This window comes from Leptonychotes weddellii, chromosome 14, assembly GCF_054177405.1.
Source record: "Leptonychotes weddellii isolate Sample4059 chromosome 14, ASM5417740v2, whole genome shotgun sequence".
NCBI classification, from domain to species: Eukaryota; Metazoa; Chordata; class Mammalia; order Carnivora; family Phocidae; genus Leptonychotes; species Leptonychotes weddellii.
This window is the reverse complement of record NC_138382.1, coordinates 73,833,870-73,846,933: the sequence shown is the minus strand read 5'-3', so window position 1 is coordinate 73,846,933 and position 13,064 is coordinate 73,833,870. Positions and strand designations below refer to the sequence as shown.

The 13,064-nt window shown below is 53.0% G+C and overlaps 1 protein-coding gene across 1 annotated transcript in view; it reads left to right on the top strand.

Annotated features, from left to right (window-relative positions):
* The first annotated feature begins 5,610 nt into the window (after nucleotides 1-5,610).
* CIZ1 (CDKN1A interacting zinc finger protein 1) overlaps nucleotides 5,611-13,064 on the top strand; it is a 14,726-nt gene continuing 7,272 nt past the window's right edge. Inside the window, exons 1-7 of the mRNA XM_081802655.1 lie at nucleotides 5,611-5,792; nucleotides 6,242-6,350; nucleotides 6,586-6,701; nucleotides 8,289-8,360; nucleotides 9,943-10,172; nucleotides 12,574-12,652; nucleotides 12,934-13,042. Of these exons, the coding sequence (XP_081658781.1) occupies nucleotides 5,765-5,792; nucleotides 6,242-6,350; nucleotides 6,586-6,701; nucleotides 8,289-8,360; nucleotides 9,943-10,172; nucleotides 12,574-12,652; nucleotides 12,934-13,042 (743 nt within the window). The 5' untranslated portion in view covers nucleotides 5,611-5,764. The remainder of the gene's footprint in view (nucleotides 5,793-6,241; nucleotides 6,351-6,585; nucleotides 6,702-8,288; nucleotides 8,361-9,942; nucleotides 10,173-12,573; nucleotides 12,653-12,933; nucleotides 13,043-13,064) is intronic.

Below are 13,064 nucleotides of genomic sequence, written 5' to 3'. Positions count from 1 at the left end.
CCCCCCGCCCCTCCGTGAGCCGAGCGGAGCTCTGCGCCAGGATGCCGCCAGAGGGCGCTCAGGGCGCTGCGGGCTGGCCGCTGTGCGCAGGTGCCGCCTGCGGCACCATGGAGATTGTAGTTTTCTCCATCTGCGGCTTTTGGGGCGCTTGAGCCGTGCCTGGGGGGCTCTGATGCTGCACTGCAGCTATCATTCCTGGAAATGGGCAAGGTCTCACTCCTAGTACCGGGCCTCTCGGATAGTGGTCATGGCTGTCTCACTCCATCTTACAGAGATGGAAACTGAGGCTTGGAGAGAGATGGATCTCCTTCAAGGTCACGTCTCCTGACCTGGAGTTCCACTCGGCCTCACTGCCTTCTACTCTAGGTTCTGACACTTATTCATGGCGGCATGCCCTTCCTGCCTTGGGGCCTCAGTTTCCCTGTTCTAGAAGGAGACAGAACATTAATTCAACAAATATTTATTGAGCACCTACTATAAGCCAGCCCCTGTTTTAAGCAGCAGTGGAGATACAACAGTGAACAAGACCGACAATGTCTCTACCCTCAGATCTTACATTGGGGTGGTGGAGACAGACAGTAAATGAAGAAACAGGTAAATGAAATCGTAAATGTGAAAATAGTTTACACTAACAGTGATGGAAGAAGTAAACAGGGTGTGTTTAGAAGAGAGATACCTGTGTGGGTGCAAAAGGCCCATTTAGCCTGGGAGGAGGTGGGTGGTTCTCTGAGGAAGTGACATTTGAGAAGAGACCTAGATGATGAGAAGGAGCCAGCCACAGGCGGATCAGGGGGGAGAGCAGGCCAGACTGAATGAATAGCAAGTGCCAGGGCCCTGACCCTTGAAAGGCCTTCTTGGAAGAGCTGGGACTTCTTGTCCTAGAGAGTGTCAGTCTTTGCTCCAACCCATCAGGGTGGTGGTAAAACCGGAATTCAAATCTAGGACTCCTATAGCCCTACCCTATGTATCCCGTTCACATAGAGAGGCTGTGGGCCCCAGGCCTAGCCATCCACCTCTGATTCTGAGGAACCTAATTTGGACTGCCCACAAGGAGGCTAGGAAAGAGAGGCCAGCCAACCCTGTGCTGTTGGGCATCAGCGGGTCACCCTGTCTGTGAATGGGGGGGTGGGGTGGAGGAGCACTGCTGGGAGAACAGTGCCCTGGGAATCAGAGATCACCATTCACTCACCAGTTTAATGCATATTACCTGAGCCAGGCCCTATGCCAGACCCCAGAGATAAAGCAATGAGCAAATGGACAAAGTCCTTACCCATGTGTGGCTTATACCCGTATGTGGAAAAAGAGGAACAAAGCACCAACAAGCCAATAAATATGACTCTGTCAGATGGTGATGGGTGCTTTGGAAAGCAAGAAAGCTGGGGAAGGTTGGGGCAGGGGTAGTGTTGCTCTTTGTTTAGCGTGGTGAGAGTAGGACTCTGGTAAAAAGTGAACAGAGACCTGAAGGAAGTAAGGGAGTGACCCACATGGACATCTGGGGGCAGGGGATTTTCCAGGCAGGCAGAGGAAAATGAGCAGGCCCTGGGCTTTGTTCAAGCTGGGTGATCCAGGTCTCTTCCTGTCTCTGAGCCTCAGTTTTCTAATCTAGGTAATGGGGATAATGAGAGATTTAGAATCCCTATGAGGGGCGTGGCCCTGGCTTGGTGCTCGGGAGAATTTGATCTAACCAACTGATTGAGTCTTCCAGGCAGCTGGACCATCAGCTACACACATTGTGCATCCCGAGAAGCTGCTTAGAGCCAGCCCTTTATTATGCTCTGAGAACCAGAGAGGGCAGAGATGAAGTCTGAAGTGGAGCCATTAATTTGGGGAGGGGGTGCAGTTTGCAGATGTCTGCCCAGAGGGGCGCCATCACAGCTGGGTTGTTTTTTCTTAATTACAGTAGTGAAACTTACTGTAAAAGTCAGACTTTACACAATATTTCAAAGCTTCTGGTCATCCTCCCACCCACAGATAACCACTATGTATAGCTTTTATGGTGTTTATTCTCTGGTTTGTCCCCTATATATTCATTTTGTTTCATTTTGTTTTTACAGAAATGGGATCATACTATATAGGTCTGGTACCAGACCAGCAGCTTGGACATGACCTGGAGTTTGTCAGAAATGTAGAATCTCTTGGGGCACCTGGGTGGCTCAGTCGGTTAAGCTTTGGGTCAGGTCATGATCCCAGAGTCCCGGGATCGAGCCCCGCATCGAGCCCTGCATCGATTCCTGCTCCTTCCTCTCCCTCTACCCACAGCTCCCCCTGCTTATGCTCTCTCTCTGTGTCAAATAAATAAATAAAATCTTAAAAAAAAAAAAAAAAGAGGGCTCCTGGGTGGCTCAGTCGGTTAATCGGCTGCCTTCGGCTCAGGTCATGATCCCAGGGTCCTGGAATCGAGCCCCATGTGGGGCTCCCTGCTCAGCAAGGAGCCTGCTTCTCCCTCTCCCTCTGCTGCTCCCCCTGCTTGTGCTTTCTCTCTCTCTCTGTCAAATAAATAAATAAAATTTTAAAAGAAAGAAAGGAAGAAAGAAAGAAAAAGAAATGTAGAATCTCAGGCTCTGCTCATGGCCTGCTGGATCACAACCTACGTTTAACAAGAACCAAGAGCCCCAGGAGATTCCTATGCACATCAGAGTGGAAGAAGCTCTGATACATATTATTATATGCACTTGAGATTTGGCAGGGGGTGGGGGGAGGGGTTTAACAAAATCATTCCACAATTCACCTGGAAAAAAATTTTTTACACAATTGGGAATTGGCAAGAAATTTTTTTGTAAAGCATGATAATGTTGGGGGCTTGTGCTATCAGGCATTAAAATATATTTCCAAACTGTAATAATCATGCTCTGTGGTAGCATCAGGGGAAGAGACGGGTAGATTCCTGGAGCAGAATAGGTCTGGAACTGGATCTATTGAGCATAAGAGTTTATTTGGTGATAAAAGTGCAGCTCAAATTAGAGGCAAGTAAGAGGCCTCCAGGTGATGCTACAGCCTCAGACTTCATTTCAGATGCAAAGAGACAGGGCCTCCCTTCTCCCTCTGAGCATAGTCCATTGTGGGGCTTTGCCAGCAAGGGATTGGTTAAAAGCAATTAACAGGAGTCTTGCCCTGAACAGAGTCCCCAATGAGTTACCAGCCCTTGTCTTGTCTGGTCTTCAAGGAGTCAGCACAAAGTTATATACATTCTAAAAAATGTTCCATTCCCTCCCCATGATAAAGTCATCCAAACCAATTACAGCAAATTAGAAAAAAGGAAAGAAAGTGAAAACCCCCCATGACCCACTACACACATATATTTATTTTTTCCAAAACCAGGATCATAATTGTGTATGCAATTTTGTGGCCTGCTGAGCTCACTTCACATCATATTGTGGGTGTTTACATAACCTTTGAAAGCGTAATTTCTGATGGCTGTGTGCTACTCCTTAAGAGGCAGGCAGCATGATTTACTTAGCTGTTCCCCTAAAGTTGATTACTTTCCAGGCAGCTATTATAAATAATGTTTCCATGAATGACCTGCTGGCTTTAAAAATTCTCCTTTCTGATTATTTTCTTGGGCACGTTTCCTACAAGAGGGGTTACCAGGTCAAAGGGCAGAACACGCTCGAGAATCTTTTTTTTTTTTTTTTTAAAGATTTTATTTATTTGAGGGGCGCTTCAGTGGCTCAGATGGTTAAAAGTCTGCCTTCGGCTCAGGTCATGATCCCAGGGTCCTGGGATCGAGCCCCGCATCGTGCTCCCTGCTCAGCGGGAAGCCTGCTTCTCCCCCTCCCTCTGCTTCTCCCCCTGCTCATATTCTCTCTCTCTGTATCTCTGTGTCTCGAATGAATAAATAAACCTTTAAAAAAAAGATTTTATTTATTTGAGAGAGAGAGAGAATGAAGGAGAGAGAGCACGAGAGGGGGGAGGGTCAGAGGGAGAAGCAGACTCCCTGCCGAGCAGGGAGCCCGATGTGGGACTCGATTATGGGACTGCAGGATCATGACCTGAGCCGAAGGCAGGCGCTTAACCAACTGAACCACCCAGGCGCCCCCCCGCTCAAGAATCTTGATAAAGAATTTGCAGATTGCTTTTCAGAAAGATGAATCAACACAGAATCACCAGCATGAGCCTTATTTTTAGTTTTCTTGTTTGTTTTTACTTTAGCAATTTGCTAAGCTCACTCTGTGCCAAGTGCTAGCGCTAAGCATTACGTAATATTATCCTCACACCCACCCTGGGAGGGAACACCCATTTTATAGACGAAGAACCGGCTCGGAGAGGACTCCCCTGGGGGCTCGAGTCGCCTAGCCAGAAGGTTGTGGAGCCCGGAGTCAACTTCTCCAACTTCTGCTAGCACCCAGACCAGGGTGTCAGCGTGCTTGGACCTGGTTGGAAGGAAGCCTAAGCGATCTTGACTCGGCCCCTTCTCTCCCTCCCCATTGGCTCCGTCTTGGTTCTCACCAAGTGAGTCTTCTAATCCGGGCGGCGGATGTGACGCTGTCATACCCTTCCCTAGCGCTCCCTGCTCTTCAGTATAAATTATGCCCAAGGCCAGGCCTTCAAAGCTCCCACGGTCCGGGTTGCCCTTCCACCCAAGGGCGCGACGTCCTACTGGCTCCTGCCCCTGCTTCGCGCTGTGGCCACGCGGAGCCACTTTCGCGCCTCTAAATCCAGGCGGAATTAGGCACCGGTGCGGCCGCCCGGGGCTGCAGCGGAGCGGGTCCAGAGCCTTAGGGCAGCGCTTGTCACACGACTGCAGGGATTGGTTGACTCCCTCGGGCCTCCGCGGCCGAGCGCGCGGGGCCCGCCTCCAATCTGCGCGCCTCTAGCGCCACCGTGAGCCGTGCCCCGCGCACAATCGGCGCTTCCTGCAAAAGAAGCCGATTGCCCCGGGTTGTTACCTTTAGGCACCGCTTTAGGTAACAGAAAAAGGAAAAGGGATCGCTACTGAGTACCCACGGGTTGTTTGGCTCAGTGACTCCATGTGGGGACCAAGGAGAGGGGCGCCGGGATGAGGGACCGAGTCGTCGCGGGCAGGACAATTTCAGGCTCAGGATGAGCGCCGTTTTTCATAATTGAACTCAGCCCTCCTCACCCCGTCCTGAGTCAAATCGAAGCAACACCTTGAGACGGACCTTCTGTTCGCTGTGCCTGTCACCCTCTCGCCGGGTCTCGGTCCCCGAATGTGCCGCGGCCCGCTGCACGGCCCCTCCCACCCCAGCCCCGCGCGGGGCCCCTGGATCGCGGGACAGTGGCGGCCGCGGGGAGGTCGGTTGGGGACGGTCCTTCTCGAAGTCGCCCGCGATGTCCCCGCCAGACGACAGACCCCTCCGGGAGACATACGGACCTCGAGCTCGGAGCCGCCGGTTCCCGGGGCGGAGGACGCGGGGCGGAAGGCCTGCGCCGCCTCGGGCCCCCTCGCAGCCCCCAGCCGCGCCGGCCGCAGCCGAGGCGCCGGGGAAGCGGGCTGGGTCCAAGCAGCGAGACCTGAGCGCGGGACAGGACCTCGCGGCGCGGCTAGCGGCACCGGGTCCTCCGGTCCTCCAGAGGGCGCTGCGGCGGCCAGGCCCGCAGACCAGCCTTTCAAGCGGCCAGGCCCGGGCGGAGCCGCGAGTTCCAGCGGCCCAGTCGGCTCTGCCAGTGGGGGCGGGGCGATTGCGGCGGGGGCTCGGCGAAGCGAAGTGCGCGGGCCGAGCGCGACTGGGGGACGCACGCAAGGCTTAGGGGCCACTTGCATGGAGGCTGCGGGCGTCGCGGGCAGGTGGGGTGGCCGGATTTGATGTGTAATGCTGGCTGGATCTGCAGAGGAAGGGCTTAGCGGAGTGGGGGAGGGAAGCCAACCTCCCACCTTGTTCAGAGGCCAAAGCGAAAGGTTGGGGGGTGCTGTTATTGACAAAAGGGGCACGAGGGAGGGGTGGGGGTGTGGAGAGGGGCTGGCATCGGGGCGTGACGACGCGAGAAAGGCTAGGGGCGGGGAAGCTGCATTTGCGTCGGACGCCCCTGGAAGGACCGAGCCATGGGAGTGGGGGAGATGGCGGGCGGGGTTGGGCGTTTGAGGGAGGAGCTGTTGACAGGATTTGCGGGAAAGTGGCGGGAGGGGGGGTTTATTGAAAGCATGGGGGTTCAAATGCGGCATGCTTTTGGCAGGACTGGAGTGTGGCCGTGAAGCTCAGCGGGGCAGGTGTTTGAGGGCCACGGGCAGGCGCGGATAGGCGCGGACGCAGGGGTCCTGCCTTACTCCGTGTCCTTTCTTCAGCCACCATGTTCAACCAGCAGCAGCAGCTCCAGCAGCTCCAGCAGCAGCAACTCCTGCAGCTGCTCCAGCAGTCCCCGCCGCAAGCCCCACTGCCCATGGCCGTCAGCCGGTGAGTTCCCCTCTGGAGGGGTGGGCGGCTTCAGCCCTGCCACTCAGACCCCTGTCGTGGAGACTCCATCCCAGCCCTTTCTCCCAGGGACATCCCTGTTTCAGTCCTGGAAACCATCAGTTCCCACCTTACGAGGTTCCTCTGTCTGCGGTAGAGAGGGGCAGAGAGTGGAGGTGAGGGAAGAGGGAGGGTCTGACTCTCGCAAAGTCCTCTGACACCCCCTCCCAACACACAGGGGGCTTCCCCAGCAGCAGCCACAGCAACAGCTTCTGAATCTCCAAGGTGCCAACTCTGCCTCCCTCCTCAACGGCTCGGTGCTACAGAGAGCTTTGCTTTTGCAGCAGTTGCAAGGTAGGACTGGCCCCTTCTCACTGCAACTCAGGGGTGGTGCCCTGGCATCCCCATTTGCACTCAATCTCACCAAATCCACACGCAAACTCTGAGAGGGAGCTACTCTCGGCGTCCTAGTTTGCAGATGCGGACTCTGAGGCTCCAGGGGGTGGAAGTTCCAAAGTTGCTCAGCTGGACACAGCTCTGTCTGATGGCAGAGGTCTGCCCTTGGCCATGGTGCTGGCCTCTGTGGGCAGGACTCAGCACAGCTCACTCCCATTCAGATTAGATGAGATGATGGAGGAAAAGATCTCTTTGGACCACTCTCTTCCACATCCCATTTGACAGATGAGGAAGCTGAGGTCCAGAGCTCGGGGAAGTCATTTGCCCTGGGTCACGCAGCTAGGTGAAGCCTGAGCCTTCTGACCCCCTGGATCTCTGTGTGGGTGCTGCTAGCCATATGTAGTAAGCCTGTGTCCTTGTCTCAGTGTCCCCACGTGGAGAGCAGTCTCTCAGCTCTTCCTTCTAAGATGCAGCTCCAGATACCAAGCCCCTTCAGTATTAATTTAGGAGCCCAGTGACCTGGGCCAGCTCATGTTCAGACCCTGCCCCTCCCGCACGGTAGCTGTGGCTTGCTGTGTGGTCCTTCTGGGCGGTGCACTGTGCTGAGACCTTTACAAACACAGTTCCTCGACTCTGCTGACAATTCTGGGGGTGGGGGGGTGAGATACACTCATGAGCTCCCATTCTACAGATGAAAAAACTGAGGCCTAGAGAAGAATCATGTGCCTAGGGTCACACAGGGAGTAGGTGTGGATTAGAGGGAGAGTTAGAGCCCAGGTCTTGCTACAGAGCTGTGGTCTTAGGTACTAGGCTGTCCTGCCATCCAGCAGGTTATGCTGCAAGGTCAGAAGATGTGATGGCTGTCACTCTCAGCCCTGCCACAAAGGCATGGAAGGTCCTGGAGTTGATTTACAAATGATCGATGGCAGTCGATCTATGGCAGGTGGAGAGACAAAAGCACACACGATGTATACATATGTATTTCCCCCTTTTTCTTTCCTATTTTAAAGGTCACACTCATCAAAGAAAAGTGAAAGAAAATTATTTTTAGAGGATAAGGAAACCCAAATTGTCATAGACTCACTCACCTCCTGAAGGAAAACAAAAACAAAACAAAAAACACCTGTCACGGTTTTGGTGTATTTCCTCCCATTTTTTTCCCAGGCCCAAACTTGGGAATTTGTATATGATTGTGGTTGGTTATTGACATGGAAGTGAAAGGCTGTCTTTTACTTCTTTTGCACGGAATAGAATGGCATGATCATTTACCAGATGATTTGACAGTGTCTGTGAAGATTATTTTTTAACAGCTGTTCGTATGCCACTGGAGGGCAAGCCCTCACGTACCTAAACTCAGCTGCTTCCTTTTTCTCCCCACTCCGCTTTGTTTTTTCTTTTTTTTTTCCCTCTGTTTTAAATAACACGGGCATGAATATCATGTTTGAGACGATTTTCTTTGAACATATTCCGAAAAGTAGAAAAGCTGCGTCGGGGGATGGATGTTTTATGGCTCTTGATAAGTGTTGCCAACTTGCTTTCCCAAAGGACTGGACCAGTTTGCAATACCACCAGCCTCGTATGACAGTTCCGGTCTCACCATGCCCACGGCAACACTGGGTATTATGTGCTTTTTATATATATATATATATATATACGTATATACACATGATTTACTAACTTGGTTGGCAAAAAGCAACATCATTAATGTTTTAGTTTACATTTGTTGGAGTGCTAGTTCAGTCGAACGTTTTTTATTTGTCTGTTAAACGTTCATATTTCTTTTTGTGACTTGTCCATGTCCTTTGTCCATTTTTCTTTTAGAGCTTTGAGATCTCTTGATCTTACTGTTTTTAATAGCCGGTTGGCATTCTCTCTGCACATATGTGTACATGTATTTATTTTGTTTTAAGTTAATATTAATTGAACACTCATTGGATCCCAGGCACACTTGTATATCTCATTGAGTCCTCATAAAACAGTGAGTCAAGCTCTATTATTATCCCATTGTACAGATGAGGGAACTGGGGCTAAGAAGGGGGAACTGATTTGCTCAGGGTCACAGAGCTTGGGCTATAGGGCTTGAACTAGATATGAGAACACATTTCACCCATGTCCTCAACCCCTATGCTTCCCGTCCGAGCTTTGGAGCAAGGATTTGAATTGTCTCTTATGGTTCAGACACTTCCTGAGCACTAGGCCTCTGAGTTAGATGAGGCGCCTCTCCTTATAGGAGTTCCCAGGGTGGTTGGGTGGTGGGCAGTGGGAAGCAGACAAGGAAATTGTGCAGTTGGTCCTAGAACAGGGAAGCTGGCGCCTCTGGGGACACAGAGCGGTTCTGAAAAGGCCTCTCAGAGGATAAACACCTAAAGGGAGATGTGAAGGATGACCAGGAAGTAGTAGGGGCAGCATAGCCCAGGCAGAAGGAACAGCATATGCAAAGGCCCAGAGGCGGGAAGAAACCAGGCTTGTTGAGGGATACACAGAAGCATGGCTGGAGTATAGTGGGTGCATGTGTGGAGAGAATGGTAAGAAAGGAGGTCTGGGAGGAGGGCAGGGCCGGACCCCCGCAAGGTGAGGAATGAGCTCCTTTCCAAGCAGCAGGGAGCTATGGAAGGATTTAGGCAGGTGGAGAGGAGTGAAGGCAGAATAAGCAGAGACCCTGGGCAAGCTACACCTCCACCTTGTGTCTATTTTGTCATTGGTAGAGACCATAGTACCTACTGATGGTGGCTGAGCCGAGTGACTGCGGCCGTGCACGCAAAGGGCTTAGCAAGTGCTGGTTCCCAGTAGACTTTTGATGGGGGGGTGGGGGTGGGGGGTGGGATAGGACAGTGTCGTCTTATTCCAGGGACCAGTCAGTCAACTTGCTGGTTCTCCTATGGGGATTGGGCTGGGTCTTTCACACACCTTAAGGTGTGCCCTAAAGCGTGCCAGAGGGTGAGTGGGGTTGCACAAGCTGCTATCAGGGTGTCCCTCTCCTCCTCAGCAGAAAACCCGCCCTAAAGCCCCCTCACTACCAATGCCCAAGGTAGGAGTGGGCCTTTGGCTCTCATCTCTCTCCTCTGGCTGCTGTGTGGGAAGCTTCCCTGTCCAAGTCATCTGTGTTGTTTCCGTGATGCTCTGGGGGGCTGACGCCTGACTCTGGCCTCTACCATCCAACCACACTGTAACCTCTCTTCTCCCTTCTTCCTGCCCGCAGGGAACCTCCGTGGCTACAACCTGGCAGCCCCGAACCTGACAGCCCCCAGCCTCACACCCCCCCAGCTGGCCACCCCAAATCTACAGCAGTTCTTCCCCCAGGCCACTCGGCAGTCCTTGCTGGGTCCCCCTCCTGTCGGGGTCCCCATGAACCCCTCCCAGATCAATCTTTCAGGGCGGACTCCCCAGAAACAGGCCCGCACCCCCTCCTCCACCCCCCCCCAGCGCAAGGTGAGTGGTGGCCGGGGGGCCGCGGGTGGGGATGGGAGTGGGAAGGTCATACCTGGGTATCAGCCCAGCTTCACCCACATGGCTCATGCCGGGCCGGTCACGTCCCTTTTTGTCCTCAGTTTCCCCATCTGTAAAAAGAAGGGGGTAAGTTGGCCTTGTCTAGGGTTTCCCAAATTTCAGATATTCCTAACGTCCGATGCGACTTTTTCCACATCCAAACACCACCAGTAATCTTTTTTTTTTTTTTTTAAAGATTTTATTTATTTATTTGAGAGAGAGAATGAGATAGAGCATGAGAGGGTCAGAGGGAGAAGCAGACTCCCTGCCGAGCAGGGAGCCCGATGCGGGACTCGATCCCGGGACTCCAGGATCATGACCTGAGCCGAAGGCAGTCGCTTAACCAACTGAGCCACCCAGGCGCCCCACCACCAGTAATCTTATTGAGCGAATGCTTCTCTTTGCAAACACATGGAGATGCAAATGACACCGAGCACTGGAGTAGTTTGAGGTGTCCTGCAATGGTGCTCTGTAAATCCACGCTGCCCTGTAGAAAGAAAGTGTGAGCCGTATATGGAATTTAAATTTCTCTCGTAATCACATTAACAAAAGAAAAAGAAACTGGTGAAATTAATTTTATCAACAAATTTTAGTTAACCCAGTATGGAAAAAAAAAATTATCATTTCAACCTTCAATCAGTATTTAAAAAATGAACGAGATATTTTACATTCCTTGGTCTTTTGTACCGAGTCTTCAAAATCTGGTGTGTATCTCAATTTGGCTGGCAACGTTTGGAGAGCTCAGAAGCCAGACACCTGTGGCCAGGGGCTACTGTCTGCAGTAGCCTAGCTTTAAATGAATTAGCTTCTTCTCAGTTATATTTATTTAACAAGGAAACATTTTGTGACTATCTGAAATTTTAAAAACAATCTAAATTAATTGCTGTTGGTGCAAGTAAAAGAAAGGTAATGGGGTAAAACAGTGTTACAAAACCTTAAACTCTACACTGTTGCCATCTGAAGGTTCTGGAGCTGCATCCCCAGCTCCTTGTGCCCTGGGGGGTGAAAGGTATCAGAGGAGGCTCTCCCTGACATAAGCAGAGAGAGTCAAGGAGACTTGCAAGGGGATAACTTCTCTGGGACTGTCCTTCCCTGAGTCCCAGCAGCTCCTCACACAGCATGCTCACGAGAACATTCTGGGGCAGGGGTGGCACCCCCCCTCCTTTTCGGGCTGCTCTGAGGCCAGCCCACATCTGAAGGTGAGGCATGTCCCTCCAGAGAGGGGTCCCAGCCTTGAGCCTGCCAGTTGGGGCCTGTCCTCACGTGACTGCTCCCCGCCACTCATTTTACATCTTGGGAAACTGAGCCTCAGGGAGTGGGGTGGAGGCTGCCCTGGGCCGCACAGACCCAGAGCCCGAGCCTCCTGACTTACAGGCCAGCAGGGCCCGTGTCATGCGGGATGAGAGCCAGATAGTTTCTGAAGGGCTGAAGTCCTAATGTGGTGCACATTTCCGCTCAGTGCTAGTTCCTCGGGCTTAGGAGGAAGGAGGGAGGCTGCAGGCGGGCTCCTGGGGCTAACTGGAATGCCCAGGACCAGCCGGAGCCATGCATTTATTGAGCAAACATCTGTGAGGGGCCTCCGTGGTGCAGACAGCACATCTGGCCTGACCCTCCTGGAGGTCTTAGGCTGGGGAGGAGGGTCGTAGCGATGGTGAGACATTCATGCAAATAATGTTCCCACCCATTCATTAAGACTGTGGAAAACGCCACAAAAAGGAAGCCCAGGCTCCTCTGGGAACCCATATTAAGGGTCTACTCTGGGCTCAGGAGGGTTTCCCGTAAGAAGTGCCTTCGAGGCTCTGGGTGAAGGCCTGGGGCAGGATGAGGCCTAGGACTTTGGGGAACCAGAGAGAAGGCCAGTGTGGGCATAGAGAGGGTGAGGGGGAGAGTGGGGAAGCTGGCTGGAGGTGGGGGTGTGGGGGCAGAGGTCAGATGGGGTGGTGGTTTTGGGCTTGGGTAAGGAAGGAGGACTCTAGAGTCAGGAATACAGGAGGATTTCTGACTGAAAGAGGCAAAAGACATGGTCATGTTTGCATTTTAGAAGGGTTCTTCCGGCTGCTTCGTGGAGAAGGCGCTTGGGGAGTCAGGAGGGCCCCTCAGTATCCCCCAAATCTGGGTTGACAGCCAGGCAGCTAGATGGACCCGCCTAGACACGATTCCTGGTGGTGCTTAGGATCATCTGTGGGAAGCTCTGGGCCAGGCCTCACCAGAGGTCGCCGGGTCCCTGGGCGCCTTCATCCCCTAGGGGACTGTCACAGCTGCTCTTGGGCCAGGGTGTACTTACCCGGGTGGGCAGCAGATGTCAGAACCAGTTTCTGAAAGGAAGCAGGATTCTTCTTCTCAGACGATACCTGTGGAAGACGGGTCAGACCCCCCAGAGGGGTCTGAGGAAGCTGTCGAGTCCCGAACAAACACGCCAGAAGGTAAGAGAGGGAGGCTGCTGGCCCTTTGGAAGGGGCCACGGGTTGGGGCAGGTGGGTGCAGGGTCAGTGATGGAGGCAGACCTGGGGGGCAGGGCTCTTGGTGCGGGGGGGGAGGGGGGGTTGAGCCCAGACCCGGTCTCTCGGAGGAGAGAAGAGCACAAGGGGAGAGGCTGCCTGGCCTCTCCTGCAGGGGGGGTCAGGGCTAGGGTCTTACCGTATGCGGTATTGGGTGCTCTACACGGCATCGACATCGGCAGTCACTCATCTGCCCTCCGTTCCAGACCAAGATTCCCCACCCTGCCCGGATGACATCACTAAGGAGAAACGCACTCTAGCCCCTTTGCCCGAGTCTTGTGAGGCATCTGAGCCACCAGCTAAGAGGTCAAAGAGGTAACGGATGCTGAAAACCCGC